Source organism: Crotalus tigris, unplaced genomic scaffold (assembly GCF_016545835.1).
Source record: "Crotalus tigris isolate CLP2741 ecotype Arizona unplaced genomic scaffold, ASM1654583v1 scf7180000017677.1119895, whole genome shotgun sequence".
Taxonomy (NCBI): Eukaryota; Metazoa; Chordata; class Lepidosauria; order Squamata; family Viperidae; genus Crotalus; species Crotalus tigris.
In genome coordinates this window covers 161,120-176,654 of record NW_024096560.1, presented here as the reverse complement: position 1 = coordinate 176,654, position 15,535 = coordinate 161,120, and the positions used below count along the sequence as shown (strand labels likewise).

Genomic DNA, 15,535 nt, shown 5'->3' with positions numbered 1-15,535 from the left:
AAACAAGTTCTTCATCTCGGACCAAGATCCCCTACTTATTTGAGTTATCATCAGAAATACCTTTACCTGTCTCCTTAATGTTCCTATTAAGGTCAGCAAGGGCACTGTATCTGTTGTGCAGGGACACAGCAAAAGCTTTGTGTTTATGGTTCATAGCTCTCACCCTGCCAGATCCCACGATTGTCCACACTGCCCTTCTTCTGCAGGAACTTTGTAGTAGAGGGGGCTGATAGCGCAGAGGCTTAATGGAATAGAAGGGCTGAACTGGACACCTTATTTCTGCCTGAAGAGCAGAGATTACAGACCCTAGATAAATTATCTGTCCTTGTAGATTAGTGATTTATTTACAGATAGGACAGTTTCCAATATTGAAAAGGGTGCTGCGAAAGTCAGTTGCAAAACAAGTGTTGCACTGAACTATGCCGGACATTCTTAGATACAGGGAATCTCAGACGCACTTGCCCTGAATATACTGCTGCTGTTTGATTTTCGGTTACATAGATCCAATCAGCAAGGCCCTAGCTGCTTTTAGAGCTACACCCCTGACCAACTTACAGTTATAGAAAGCACTGGGAAGTTTAAATGCAATAGATACAATCAGCAAGGCCCCAGCTGCTTTTAGAGCTATACCCCCGACCAACTTAAGAGTTATAGCAAGCACTGGGAAGTTTAAATGCAATAGATACAATCAGCAAGGCCCCAGCTGCTTTTAGAGCTACACCCCCCAACCAACTTACAGTTATAGAAAGCACTTGGAAGTTTAAATGCAATAGATCCAATCAGCAAGGTCCCAGCTACTGACCATCCTATTAATGTTTTGAGTTCAATTTACATGCCCTTACTATGCAAATTTAGACCATCATTATAATTATTTTTAATCACAATACACTACAGATCTTCTTTTACCTAATACATTAAAACAACTGAAAATGAGAAAATGAAAAACACAATATTTCTTTGAACTCTTCCGTGCAAATATCTTACTTACATCCCTCATCATTTTTGATGCTTCTTTAATTCTTCCAAGCTTTCTTGCACACATAGCTAGTCTTCTTTTCACATAAACCAATACATTGGTATCTCTTCCTGAAAAGAGATTCATCAAATGTATTGTTAGCAAAAGTAACCATTCTCTCTGAGTTTTTATTTACATAAGTACAGTATATTTTGTTATTTTGTCTAAATATACTTACTGACCATAAAAACATAAAATGCAGAGAACACAGTAAATATGACATTTTATTTTCATTTTTTATACTCATATATGTAATTCTAATAGAATACTTTTACATTGGGGGAAAATATTTTTTTGCAGATGTTGCTATATAGAAAGATTGTTTTTTAAAAAATAAAAGAAATATTATTCAATGATCTTGTCTAATATATAAAAATGGAAATAATTCCTTAGTAAGCTTAAGTATTATCAAGTTAATAATGTGTCCATTTGGAAATACACAATAAAGAAAATATTACATTCTCTGAAAGAAAAATGGAAAACTACAGGCATGTGAGATTCTGATCCAATATAAAATACAGCAATCCAAAGGGTTCCTAAACCTGTTACTATGGAATCATAAGCTTGCTAACAACCTCTCATCCAAACAATAAATCATATTTGTTTCTCCATTGTAATAATTGAAGCCTGAGAACTTTTTATGACTTCAAAATGGCATAAAACATTAAGAAGAGAAACAGAAACAGAAAAGGCTATAGTAATCTTGATCCTTTATTGTAAAAAAGTCAGTAAGTACATACCATACTTAGACTAGTTAGCTAGCTTTTTAATGATAGCACTGAGGATAGGACAATGTACTATTAAAACCAAAATGAGTTATTCCAATGAACTTTCCAGAGTTACATGATGCTATAAATTAAGTACGTAATGCAGGATTTTTTTTGACAAATAATAGGATAAGGTTTTAGTAAGAAAGTAAAAAATCTTATCTGTTCAAAGAGTTTGTAAATAGTTAACTTCATTTCTATAAACTTGAAGTACTGAGAATAAAGAGTAAAAAAAATACTGTCTTGCCCAGAACTGCTACAGATAATATAGTACAACAATCCTTTTATTTTCATTTCACAAAAGAGGGAAGAAAAAAAACCAACTGTTTGTCATTTCAGTCCCATAATAAAAAGAGGAAAAATTAATGAAGCATTTACTTATGTGCTCTGGGCTACTCACAAAGACTTCCTTATAGAAATTAAAGCTCTGAAAATTGGGAGAAGTTACAGTTATCTCTTATGGGAAGAATTGCAGTGATTAAAATGAATGTCCTGCCAAAATTTCTCTTTTTATTTCAAATGTTACCTATTTTAAAGAATGAGGTTAATTTAAATGAATGGCAGAAAGGTATCAACAAATTTATTTGGGCAGGGAAAAAACCAAGGGTAAAGCTTAAAATTATGCAAGACTTCCGTGAGAGAGGTGGACTCAAGATACCGAATCTGAAATTATATTATGATGCTGTGGCTTTAACACTAATTAGTGATTGGGTTAATTTAACAAATGTAGAAATACTCCATTTGGAGGGTTGGGATTTACTTTTTGGATGGCATGCTTATCTAATTTTTAATAAAAAAGTGGATCGGGTTTTTAAATCTCATATTATAAGGATTTCTTTACTTCGGGTTTGAAGGAAATATTATAAAAGTGAGTTTAAAATACCATTATGGGCTATACCTTGGCATGTGATAGAGGGGATAAGAGGAGGAGTTAAGATGGATAGTGTTTCTTATGCGCAATTACTCAGGTGGGATGGTAAAAATTGGCAGTTAAAATCTTTGGAAGACTTAGCACATGAAAATATTATATATTCATGGTTTCAGTATAGACAAATAGCTGATAGATGGAAGATAGATCGTAATGTGGGTCTGCTCAGAGAAGATGAAAATCTCTTTAAACAAGTAAAAGATCAAAGGCGAACTCACATTAAGAGAATTTATGGGGTGCTAGTAGAACTGGACTCAGAACCAGAACTAATTAAAGAATGTATGATTAAATGGGCACAAAATTTTGGTGAACCAGTTCTACTAGATACCTGGGAAACCATCTGGGTGAGGAATGTTAAATTTACACAAGCCCAGAACTTAAGGGAGAATTTTTACAAAATGTTTTACAGATGGCACCTTGATCCACAAAAAATGTCTCGTATGTATCCTGACTTACAGCCTAAATGTTGGAGATGTGGTTGTTTGGATGCTACTTATTATCATATTTGGTGGTCGTGTAAAAATATAAAAGTCTTTTGGATTAAGATATGGTGGAATATTCAAAGAATTTTTAGAAAGAGGGTAAAATTTACCCCACAATTGTTTTTGTTAGGTATTGTTACTGATTGTGATGCTAAGGAAGTTATATTGATGTTAAATTTGATTACGGCCGCTAGGCTGTTAGTAGGGCAATATTGGAAGAAGGAATCTTTGCCTACCTTGCAAGAGTGGTTTTTTAAAGTTTCTTATTTGGCGGAAATGGCAAAGATTTCGGCTTTTTTAAAGGAGCAATCGCAAGAGAAATTTTTTGCAGTATGGGAAAAATGGATAAATTTTATACAATATAAATTGGATATAAAAAATATCATTTAGCTTTCTAATAACTTGTATATAAACTTTAATATTTTATAGATTGTACTCTTTATATCTCTTTTCTTCTCTTTTCTTTTTTTTATTATCTCTTTTTCTTTTAAGTACTTTTTCTTTTTAATACGTATGCTTTTTTACATATATTTTATTGTTAATTATTTTATAAATTGTTTATGTAAGGTATTTAGATATATTTATGATTTATACTTTTTCAATTTTTTTAAGATTCTTAAAAAATTTAATTAAGCCTATATTCAGCTCTGGGAAGGTCGGGGGGGATGGAGAGGGAGGGTTGGGGTGGGTGGGTTAGGGTTGTTTTTTTTGCTTTTTGTAAAAATATCTAAAAATTTTCAATTAAAAAAAAAAAAGAAATTAAAGCTCTGAATGGGTAAATGAAACTATATATATGCTTTCATATGTGAAAGTACCCTTAGCACTGATATAAATTACTTACACTGTTATTATTCCATTAATGGAAGAACCTTTTTTGGCTGTTTCATTTCATGTAAGTGCTGCAATTTTAGTAGCAAACTGTAACATTTGGGACATAGGAGTAAGGTTGAAATCTCATACAATGGAGTAATTCCATTGCATTAAATATGACTATAGGTAGTCAATAATGGTAATTTGGATCAAATGCTGTGGTAGTAAAGCACTATGTCCTATGGCTGCATTACTTAACTATAGCAATCCTGGTAGTCTCTGCTGCCATCATTAAGTGAGACTCACAGGTTGTTAAATGAGGATCTCCTCATAACTTCTTGCTGGCTTACAAGCAAAGACAATGTGATATTTGGCAGGAAGTTGCAGGGAGGTCCTGCACAGGAGTGACTGATAACAGGGGGCAGGTAGGACATGCAAACAGCTTCAATGGCCCAGTACAAACTCCCAGTTATCCCAGCCCACAAAGCCTGAGCAGTCTAGCCTAAATATGTGGTACAAACCCCAGCTGCTTCTTGGAAATCACTACATGCAACCTCAAGGAGGTCTTGCATGGCCAGGAACTGCCTCACAAAGGCTGGGAGTGCTTCATCAGCACCAGGAGCAAGATGACAGTAAAGGTCAACTGGGGGTGGCAGAGCACAAGGTGACATGATCTGTAGAGTGCAAGGGACCAGGGTGTGCTGCCAAGCCTTTGAATTTTGATCACATGACCACAGCAGTGCTCTAATGGCCAAACTTTGAGAACCAGGTGTTCATCGCTTTTGTAATTTTGAATGTTTGCTGAACAAAGAATCATTGAGTAAGATGTGATGGAATGTGCACCTGAAGAAGCAGAAGGGAATCTTTGCAGCTTTCCCAGGAAAAAGGCAATACATTTCAGAGAAAAACCCAAACTAATACACTGTGCAGTCCCAAGATGAATCAGAGAGGGGAAAAAAGTTCAGAGTAGCTATACCCTAGAATTTCTTAGGATATATCTATTAGGGTAGAGCTTTAGTTTGGCAAATAAACACTGAAGCAAATAAAACATTGGACTCAACTAGATTTCATTGTGTCATCTTTGGGCTTGACAGATTATCTGTCAAATGAACATTCATAGGTTGCTCAGTCAGATCAATTTTACTGCTTTCTGTCGCAGTAAAATTAAAATGCACAGTAATCAGTAGTCTATGATTTAAAATTTTGTGTTATATTGATTTTAACTCCTTATTATTTAAAAAGTATTAGTTTTTGTGTTAAGGATTACAGTGAGACCAATCTCAAATCTACCAAATTTAAACAATTTGTGCAACAATACTTACTAAGCTGTGCCTCATGGTGTGGATTTTGTGAACTGCTATGCTGAGACTTTTTATAAACTGTTTCTCCTGCCCTCAGAGCTTGTTTAAAGTATTTTTCAGCTTCTAAAATAGTAGTTGCTTCTTCCTCAGCCAGAAGAATGTATGCTGTGGCACAGCTGAAAGGGAAGGGGAAAATTTTGTAAGCTGCCCAGAGTCACTTATGCAGTGAGATGGATGGTATACGAATTTAATAAACAATGAAATATTGTGTTTAAATAAAAACTAGCTTAGGATTTATTTTGAATTTGGATATTATAATAACAGCAATTAAGGTTTTCTGAATAGGAAACTTATAGTAAGTCTGAGTAAGGCATGTGCTTTCCTAGTTCACAACATAGCCAAGAAACACATATTTACTTCCACTGTACTCTTTCTTTTTAAGAACTAAACCACAGAAACAGATCTAGTATCTTCACATTATCACTTTATACTTCATCTGAAGAGTTCAGCCTCTAAAAAAATCTTGTATCTTATTTAAATAACTGAATAACATGGGGCAACTTTCAAGAAATTAGAATAGTTATTACACATATCATTTAAGTCTGCTCATAATATGACTAGGTAATATAAAATTATATTTATGCCTTAAATTTAAAATGCAATTCTAAAATTCAGAATTTTAATTCATATATTTTTTTTTAGATCGTGCATGTCCTAACTTCTTCACTTGCCTAGGCCACACTGAGTAAAGAGGTGCTGTCTTGGGCCGCATATAAAGTATATAATATTTAACGTATATAAATAACAAGCGTCCTTTATTTTTGTATATTTTTATTATATCTTGTGGGGCCACATTAATAGTTGGGTTACATGTGGCCTTCGAGCCATGGGTTGGACACACCTGCTTTAGACTGAGCATGCAAACTTACTCATTATTTAATTCTAAAGCTTGATACGCTGCTTTGATTCGGGCCTGAGGATTCCTTTCCCGCCATGCCTTCTGCATAACTATTTAAACAGAATAATTTATGTAAAAATTAGTTATTCATGCAAGAAACACATTTCAGAAAAATAAAACTAACCGTATGACAGTGCTACACATTTCTGTGAAAATTAATATCCAAATAAAATTTATGTATGTTTTTAACAAGAAAATGTTTAAAAAGTTATTAACAAAAATATACAAAAGAAGCAATTACATTCCTCATACACACACATATTTAACAAATGACCCTAATTATTTCATTCCTCCTACCAATAGCAATAACACTTAGACTTATATACCACTTCAATAGTGATTTACAGCCCTAAGTGGTTTACAGAATCAGCATAGTGCCCCAACAATCTGGGTCCTCATTTTACCAACCTTGGAAAGATGGAAGGCTGAGTCAACCTCGAGATGGTAAGGATCAAACTGCTGGCAGTCGGCAAAGTCAGCCTGCATTACTGCATTCTAACCATTGCGCCACCAAGGGAGGCAGTTTGCACTAGGTGACTTGAATTTGTTTCTTTCTCTTGATTTGCACTGAGCTTATTTAACTATTATATCTGAGTACTTTGCTGAGGATCTCGCTCACTGGTAAGAAAGTAAGTGAGAGAGATTTTCAGTATAGTACTCTGATATAATAGCTAAATTCATTTTTAAAAACAAAAACAAAAAACAAATCTCTAATTGCGAAAAAAGTTATAAGCAAAAGATTGTGACTTGAAAAAAATACCTACACCTGCCCTAATCATAAAAAATCATGGCAAAATCAACTCTACTAAGATCCATGGGGCTAACTGCAAGACAAATAAATGCAAGATTGTAGTCTGAATATCTAGTTGCCCTTAATTTTGGCTGAAAGCTGGTGGTCACAATTTACACAATATAATAACAAAATTATACTTGACATGCCTCAGAGAAGAAAAAATACCCGATGCATAGAAAAATGTTGAAGTGATTCATAAACAAGCAAGCATAATTTGGCTTAAAAATAAACCTGAAAAAGAGCCAGGTTATGTTTAATAAATTCACCAAAGATTTTTTTTTTTATATCTGGAGAAGAACTAGATACAGTAGACCACATATACATAAACGTTGGTCATCGGATCTCAATGGAAGGTGATACAATAAAGGAAATTGAACGGCATGTTAAATGTGGTTGGCAGGCATTCAGCAAGCTAAGCATAATTTTCAAGAATATCTCTCTATGCTTGAAAAGTTTTCAATCAAGTATGCCACCTGCTCTAACATATGCCAGTGAAACATGGACATAACCTCACAATTGATACAAAAGCTACGAGTGGTGCAAAGAGCCATGGAAAGATACATGCTCCGCATTACAAGACAAGACCCGCACATGAATTGGATAACAAACGAAAGTATATGATATCATTGAGACTATAAGAATTGAAATGGAAATAGTTACATAGCAAGAACTGATGGCAGGTGGACCAAGACAGTCATAAAATGGATCCTACTTGATAAAAAGCATCCACAAAAGAGACCTAAAACAAAATGGATCAATGACATCAGCAAGTATTGCCTTCATCCTATAGTGGACAATGGACAAAATGATGATGATGATCTGCATATAAAATATGGGTCTCCAATGATCTCATCCAGACTGCCCCAGTTATAAAATGGAAGGTTGCACCAATGGGAAAAAATGAAGACTACATTTTAATATTTAATAAATACACAGTAATAAAAGAGTTGCTTCTTAGGTTTTCCCTTCATATGCTTACACTACATCTATGGGTGGAGTAAATACTGTAAGAAGAATAACAGTTTCAACAATATATCCTTATTTACCTTTTTTCTTCTTTCACAAAGAAAAATAAATTATACCTGCATCTGAAGGTCTAAGAGAGTCTGTTTCACAGGTAAAAAAACTCTGATGATCCTGAGCAGATAAGTTCATATCATAATATGTTAGTGGCTCCTTTCCTGTCACCCATGTATATCTTCAAGAAAAAAAAATGAGCATCATTAATTCCATAATTCTATGTACATCTATTCAGAACTAGTTTCTTTCTAAATGAAAGTACTTTTAAAATTTTCTTAGCAACATTTTCAGATTTGGTTTATTTTTATTTAATTTATTTATTTACCAGGTTGTCTTCTTCTTAGGGCTAAGAATGTGAATGGCCCTATATCATCGCACTGGCTTTGTGTCTAAGGACTAAAGACTCCCAATTTCCCGTTTTCTACTAGTGTCATTAACCTTAACACTAATCAGGTCCTCAAACCTATATTATACTTCAGCCTTAAGGAAATAGTAACATAAGAAACAGAAACGTAAGAAGTATATTTAACTGAATAGCTTGGTTTTTTTTTCCTGTGCAGCATAACCCAGATTGAATAAATAGAGAATAGAGATTTAGAATAAGTCTTTATCATAAATTTCCAAACAGCCTGGGATTTCAGAATAGTGCACTGGAATTCATGATAACAATTATTTTTTATAATATTCTGAAAATGATACATTCAAACAATTATTTCCACAAAAAATGAAGAAAATAATTATCTGTATGTGATTACCTGTGCAAACATTAATATACTATATCTTTGGTATGCTCAGGATTAGAAATAGGTTTGAACTGGTGACTTCTTTTTATTGTTTAAACAAATAAGGTATAAAACAAATAGAATTGTTGGGTACCTGTTATATTCTGCACCTCTAAAGAGATTGAGTGGATTTCTCCATACCTTGCACTCTGTTTTAGAAAAAGAATTTTAGTCTTAAAATTAATCTAGAATTACCCTTACTTAATAAAGCTATCTTTCTAAATCCTAAAAATGGGAAATTACTAAATCTAAACTGGGTCAATAGAACTTGTCCTTCAAATTGGAATGTCTTTGAGTCAGTCTTGAAACCTGGCCACTGCCTGGATAAGTCCATGTAGTTTTCTTGGCAGTATTTTTGAATCACAAATCATATGGTTTGGCAATTAACAGATTTTTCAGGATTCCAAATACTAACTGTCCAATCAAAAACTTTTCCATTTCTTTTTCATGTATATGTATGTCCCCTTAAAAAAATCACTTAAATTAAATATATAGGCTAATTATTAAGTACATTTAATAATAACAAAACAACAATAATAATAAAGTTGGAAGGGACCTTGGAGGTCATCTAGTCCAACCGTCTGCTCAGGCAGGAAACCCTATACCATTTCAGACAAATGGCTGTCCAGTCTCTTCTTAAAAACTTCCAGTGTTGGAGCATTCAATGCTTCTGGAGGCAGGTTGTTCCACTGGTTAATTGTTCTAACTGTCAGGAAGTTTCTCCTTAGTTCTAGGTTGCTTCTCTCCTTGATTAGTTTCCATCCATTGCTTCTTGTCCTGCCTTCAGGTGCTTTGGAGAATAGCTTGACTCCCTCATTGTGGCAACCCCTAAGATATTGGAACACTGCTATCATTTATAGAAACCTAGTATTAGAAACAATCACCTGAGAGATTTTGTCTGTTCATTTCATTTTCTCCATTAGCAGCAGAAAAATTTGCCTGTCCAGAACTAGCATTCTCTGCCCCTCCAATGAGTGGTCGCAGATGACTCACAGAAACCTGCTCGATAAAAGACATGCCATATTTTCTGAAGTACCACCATTCAAATATCTGGAACAAGAAACAGAAAAATATGTGGAATGCAATTATTATGACTGGTTGCACAGAGAGAGAGATATTTAAACTGGATTTGGCATTTTTATTGAGTTATGTTTTTATCCTGCCTTTTCATTTACCCTTCAACAGAAAAAACCTGACCATTTCCTCACAGCTAATCAGACATAAAAACAGAATACAGTATCTCAAAACTTTTCTTTTTCATTTCAGAAAGAAAATATATTTAATAGTTGGCTTCATTTTCCAGTTCACAAAATGAGCGTCAGCATATGAGATATACATAATCTAAGCAAATAATTGTTCTGAGTAAATCACAATCCATTTAACTTGCAGAATTCCTCACAGATGAGTTTCTTATAATTTTATAAACCTTTTTCTTGCAAGACTATATTTTTTATTCTATCAAATAGCACCATCTGGAGTTCAACTAGTATATCAGATGCACTTTATTTTCAATTTAGCGCTAGCATAGTTTGCATAAAATCTAATTTTAAAAATCTACAGCTTTGATGAAATGATACATCAAATTATATTAGGCATGTTATCCATCGTCCAAGTATTGTAAACATTTTAAAAGATACCTAACTCCTTCTCGATTGCTATATACTGTACATAAATATAACATGTTTTTAAAATTATTATCTCTGCTTAGAGCAGGAATGTAACAATAGCAGGGGCAAACATAGTTTAATCCTCAAAGCAAGCTAGGAACCAAGTTTTTATTTGCAGTTCAATGAACATAGGATTGCTTCTAGCTTTAGACAATTGAAACTGATGGGATCCAGACAAGGTTAACTTAAGGCAGATTCATATCAATGAGTTTGTTTCAAGTATAACAACAACTGAAACTAACCTGTTGGATATAATGAAGTAAATAAAACCAGTCTTATATGAATATGTAAAGCATTCCTCTAATACTCAGTTTGCTTCCAGTGTTTTCAAGACCTATGAACTCAAGCAACAATGTAGCTCACTTCTACTATATTTCTTGATTAGTTAAGGTACACAGAAATGCAGAAAAATACTTACAAATATCAGACCAGATATCAAAGATGAAGTTCCCGTAAGTGCAACATAGAATTTTGGAGTCAGTGTGCTCAAGAAAACAGTCACTGCCAATGAAAAGATAAGCCATGTCAGTTAACAAAGTTGGATTATATAATCTTCAGGCGAATAAAATGATGAATATATGGATCAAGGCAAGTGATCTTGTTCATACATATTACAATATAAACTATGGCTAAAGCAACCAAACTGTCTGGATTCACTCATCACATGAGGCTAAAACCTTACAAATAACAATATGGCATAATATGGTAGTTCCCATCCTCAAAAAAGGAAAAAAAAATGGATCCAGGAAATTACAGATCTATCAGCCTGACCTCAATACCTGGGAAGATCCTGGAAAAGATAATCAAACAACGAATCAACGAACACCTAGAGGCAAACAAAGTCATTACTAAAAGCCAACATGGGTTTGTCAAAAATAGATCATGCCAGACAAATCTTATTGCATTCTTTGACCAAGTGACAAAATTAGTGAATCAGAGGAATGCTGTGGACATAATTTATTTGGACTTCAGTAAGGCATTTGATAAAGTAGATCACAACCTACTACTTGACAAGATAGAAAAATGTGGGGTAGACAGAACCACCACCAGATGGATCCGTAGCTGGCTGACCGGCCGTACTCAGCGAGTGGTCCTCAATGGAACAGCATCTATATGGAGGGAAGTGTGTAGTGAGGTGCCCCAGGGCTCTGTTCTGGGCCCAGTACTCTTCAACATCTTCATCAACAATTTGGATGAAGGGATAGATAGGGAACTCATCAAATTTGCAGACGACACCAAGCTGGCAGGAATAGCCAACACTCCAGAAGACAGGCTTAAGATACAGAAGGATCTGGTCAGACTTGAACACTGGGCACTAACTAACAAAATGAAATTCAATGGTGAAAAAAGCAAGGTTCTACATTTAGGCAAGAAGGCAAGAGCCGAGGTGGCGCAGCAGTTAGAGTGCAGTACTGCAGGCCACTTTAGCTGACTGTGTTCAGCAGGTCAGCGGTTCAAATCTCACCGGTTCAAGGTTGACTCAGCCTTCCATCCTTCCGAGGTAGGTAAAATGAGGACCCAGATTGTTGGGGGCAATGTAAATATATATATATACATTGCTTACTGGTGTACTCCGCTTAGAGAGTGCTTGCACTTAAAGCGGTATATAAGTCTCATAAATAAATAAATAAATAAATAAGAAAAACCAAATGCACAAGTACAGCATAGGTGGCACCATGCTCAATAATAGTAACTGTGAGAGGGACCTCGGAGTCTTGGTAGACAATCACCTAAATATGAGCCAGCAGTGTGCTGCAGTTGCCAAAAAGGCCAACACAGTGCTAGGCTGCATTAACAGAGGGATAGAATCAAGATCATGTGAAGTATTAATACCACTCTTCAATGCCTTGGTAAGGCCACACTTGGAATACTGCATCCAGTTTTGGTCACCACGATGTAAAAAAGATGTTGAGACTCTAGGACAGGGGTAGGCAACCCAAAACACTCAAAGAGCCACTTGGACCCGTTTCCCACCAAAAACAAAACACCGGGAGCCGCAAAATCCTTTTGATATCTAAAATGAAGATAACACTGCATATATCCTTTTTTACCTTTATTATAGGTGTGTGTCTGTTGTATGTGTATGTATGTGTATATATATATGTGTGTGTGTGTGTGTATGTAGGTATACACACACACACACACATATATATATACACATACATACACATACAGGTAAAAAAAGGATATATGCAGTGTTATCTTCATTTTAGATGTCAAAAGGTTCTCTCTCTCTCTCTCTTTCTCTCTCTCTCCCTCCCTCTCTATCTGCCCTTGGTCTGCCTGCCACTCCTCTTCCCCCACTCTCTTTCTTTCTCTCTCTCTCTCTCTCTCTCTCTCTCTCTCTCTCTCTCCCTCCCTCCCTCCCTCTCTCTCTCTCTCTTTCTCTCTCTCCTATCTGCTGCTCACCTGGCAAGCTTCAAGCTGTTGTCCAACAAGCTCAGGGTAAGCAACCTCCTCTCTTTTATGACTCATGGACTTCAACTCCCAGAATTCCTGAGCCAGCTTAGCTGGGCTAGCTAGCTCTCTCCTGCCCTTCCTGCTTCCTGCAGAGACGCAGCAAAGGGAGGAGCTCCGTCCAGAAAGCTTTTCAGCTCCTCGGAGAACACTGTGAGTGCAATCTCTCTCACACACACACACACACAGAGAGAGAGAGAGAGAGAGAGAGAGAGAGAGAGAGAGAGGGGGGGGGGAGAAGGAAGCAGGGAAGCGTAATTGCCTGTCTCTGTCTCTCTCTGCAAAGGCAGAGGAGGCTGGGAGCCACCGGGGAAGGCTCAAAGAGCCGCATGCGGCTCCGGAGCCGCAGGTTGCCGACCTGTGCTCTAGAAAGAGTACAGAGAAGAGCAACAAAGATGATTAGGGGACTGGAGGCTAAAACATATAAGGAACGGTTGCTAGAATTGGGTATGTCTAGTTTAACGAAGAGAAGGACAAGGGGGGACATGATAGCAGTATTCCAATATCTCAGGGGCTGCCATAAAGAAGAGGGAATTAAGCTATTTTCCAAAGCACCTGAAGGCAGGACAAGAAGCAACGGGTGGAAATAATCAAGGAGAGAAGCAACCTAGAACTAAGGAGAAACTTCCTGACAGTGAGAACAATTAATCAGTGGAACAGCTTGCCTCCAGAAGCAGTAAATGCTCCAACACTGGAAGTTTTTAAGAAGAGACTGGACAGCCATTTGTCCGAAATGGTGTAGGGTTTCCTGCCCGAGCAGGGGGTTGGACTAGATGACCTCCAAGGTCCCTTCCAACTTTACTACTACTACTACTACTACTACTACTATTATTATTATTATTATTATTATTATTATTATTATTACTACTATATTCTCCCAGCCAGTGTTAAGAATTAATAGCAAGTTGCTCTATTTTGAGAAATTCAATAGTTTAAAATAAATAGCTGAAAATACCCTGTAATGTTTTAGTGAATAGACTCAGGACCTTATCTAGGTAAGATTAAATCCAAAAACCCATATCTTGAGAGTTATAATAAATGAAAAGTGTAAACATGAAGTAATGGAACAACAGAATAAGCAATGAAAAAGAAAACACTGATATAGTGATATGAGAATAAAAGAGTACAGAAAGAGTACAGAGAAGAGCAACAAAGATGATTAGGGGACTGGAGGCTTAAGCATATTAGGAAAGGCTGCTGGAGTTGGGTATGTCTAGTTTAACAAAGAGAAGGACGAGGAGGGACATGATAGCAGTGTTCCAATATCTCAGGGACTGCCACAAAGAAGAGGGAGTCAAGCTATTTTCCAAGGCTCTGAAGGCAGGACAAGAAGCAATGGATGGAAACTAATCAAGGAGAGAAGCAACCTAGAACTAAGGAGAAACTTCCTGACAGTTAGAACAATTAACCAGTGGAACAACCTGCCTCCAGAAGCAGTGAATGCTCCAACATTGGAAGTTTTTAAGAAGAGACTGGACAGCCATTTGTCTGAAATGGTATAGGGTTTCCTGCCTGAGCAGGGGGTTGGACTAGATGACCTCCAAGGTCCCTTCCAACATTATTGTTGTTGTTGTTGTTGTTGTTGTTGTTGTCAGAGTCAGATCTTCAGGCTCTTTTACAGAAAGATATTATGCAAATCAAGCCAACCGTAATTCAATAAACAATGCTTAAATGATCCATGACTTACTATCTATGTTCTAAGTATGTTCTTTTCCAAGGAACCCCCCCCCCCGTAGGCTCCCCTATCCCTGCCACCTTATTTCCTTTGCTCCCGCAGAGTTGCTTTACAACCCCGGCGCGACCGTCCCCTTACCTGCCACTAAGTTGTCCCGCAGCCGAAGCGGGCCCCGCAAGAAATAAAGGAGACCCAGCGTCGCCAGGAAGCCAAATGACCGCGCCCAAGGCCCTGAAGCCAGCCTCAGCCGCTCCCATCGCCGAGGACCGGGCCCAGGGCCAGGGGACTGGGAGAGAGACGGCGCAGCATCCCCACTCCCAGGATTACTCTCCGCCATGACTCCCGCCCTCGGCTTGCTGAGGCCTGGCTGGCTGAAAGAGGCAGGAGGGCGGGATCAACCAGGCGCGCCGCCGCGGCCGATTCGCCCCGTTTAATGGAAGGCGGCACTCGCAGCGGATGGGGAGCCGGATAGGCGCCCTCGCCGGCTCCCGTACTCTCGAATTTGCTTTCAGACAGGCAGCTCTGTTTGTTTTATCCAGATTGCTCGCGCTGTGGTTACAGGGAAGTCCTTTTAAACAAAGATATACCTTGCCCAGTATATGCTGATATATTGGAGCTATCTGTTTTTCTGATAGGAAATCAGAACTAATATACTTGGTTGAGCACAAGGTTTATTGTTTGCGCGTAAAGACAGGCATTTGGAAAGAAATTTAAAAAAGGAAAGGAAAACACTATTCATATGAAACGCTGCCTTGCAATTGGACCAAAGTGGTTCGATGCAGTTAACCTGTAGGGATTTGCTGAGCAAAAACCGGGATTGGATCCGGGAAGGCGGCATTAATGAGCGAAGGTGTAGGATAGCATCCACGTTTCAAAAGTG

At 37.0% G+C, this 15,535-nt stretch overlaps 1 protein-coding gene across 4 annotated transcripts in view; it reads right to left on the bottom strand.

Annotated features, from left to right (window-relative positions):
- Positions 1–15,048, bottom strand: part of ST7L (suppression of tumorigenicity 7 like) — a 56,560-nt gene extending 41,512 nt beyond the window's left edge. For 2 of the 4 annotated variants that reach the window (XR_005556053.1, XM_039337388.1), the window contains exons 1-8: positions 14,794–15,048; positions 10,942–11,024; positions 9,741–9,906; positions 8,951–9,005; positions 8,137–8,252; positions 6,233–6,311; positions 5,325–5,479; positions 989–1,086 (exon numbers count right to left, since the gene is read on the bottom strand). Coding sequence is in view for 3 of the 4 variants with exons in the window: in XM_039337388.1 (XP_039193322.1) it covers positions 989–1,086; positions 5,325–5,479; positions 6,233–6,311; positions 8,137–8,252; positions 8,951–9,005; positions 9,741–9,906; positions 10,942–11,024; positions 14,794–14,992 (951 nt within the window). In the remaining variant the exon portion in view is untranslated. Of the gene's footprint in view, positions 1–988; positions 1,087–5,324; positions 5,480–6,232; positions 6,312–8,136; positions 8,253–8,950; positions 9,006–9,740; positions 9,907–10,941; positions 11,025–14,793 lie in introns of those variants that run through there. The other 2 variants (XM_039337387.1, XM_039337389.1) reach the window with 2 other exon arrangements.
- Positions 15,049–15,535: the final 487 nt, after the last annotated feature.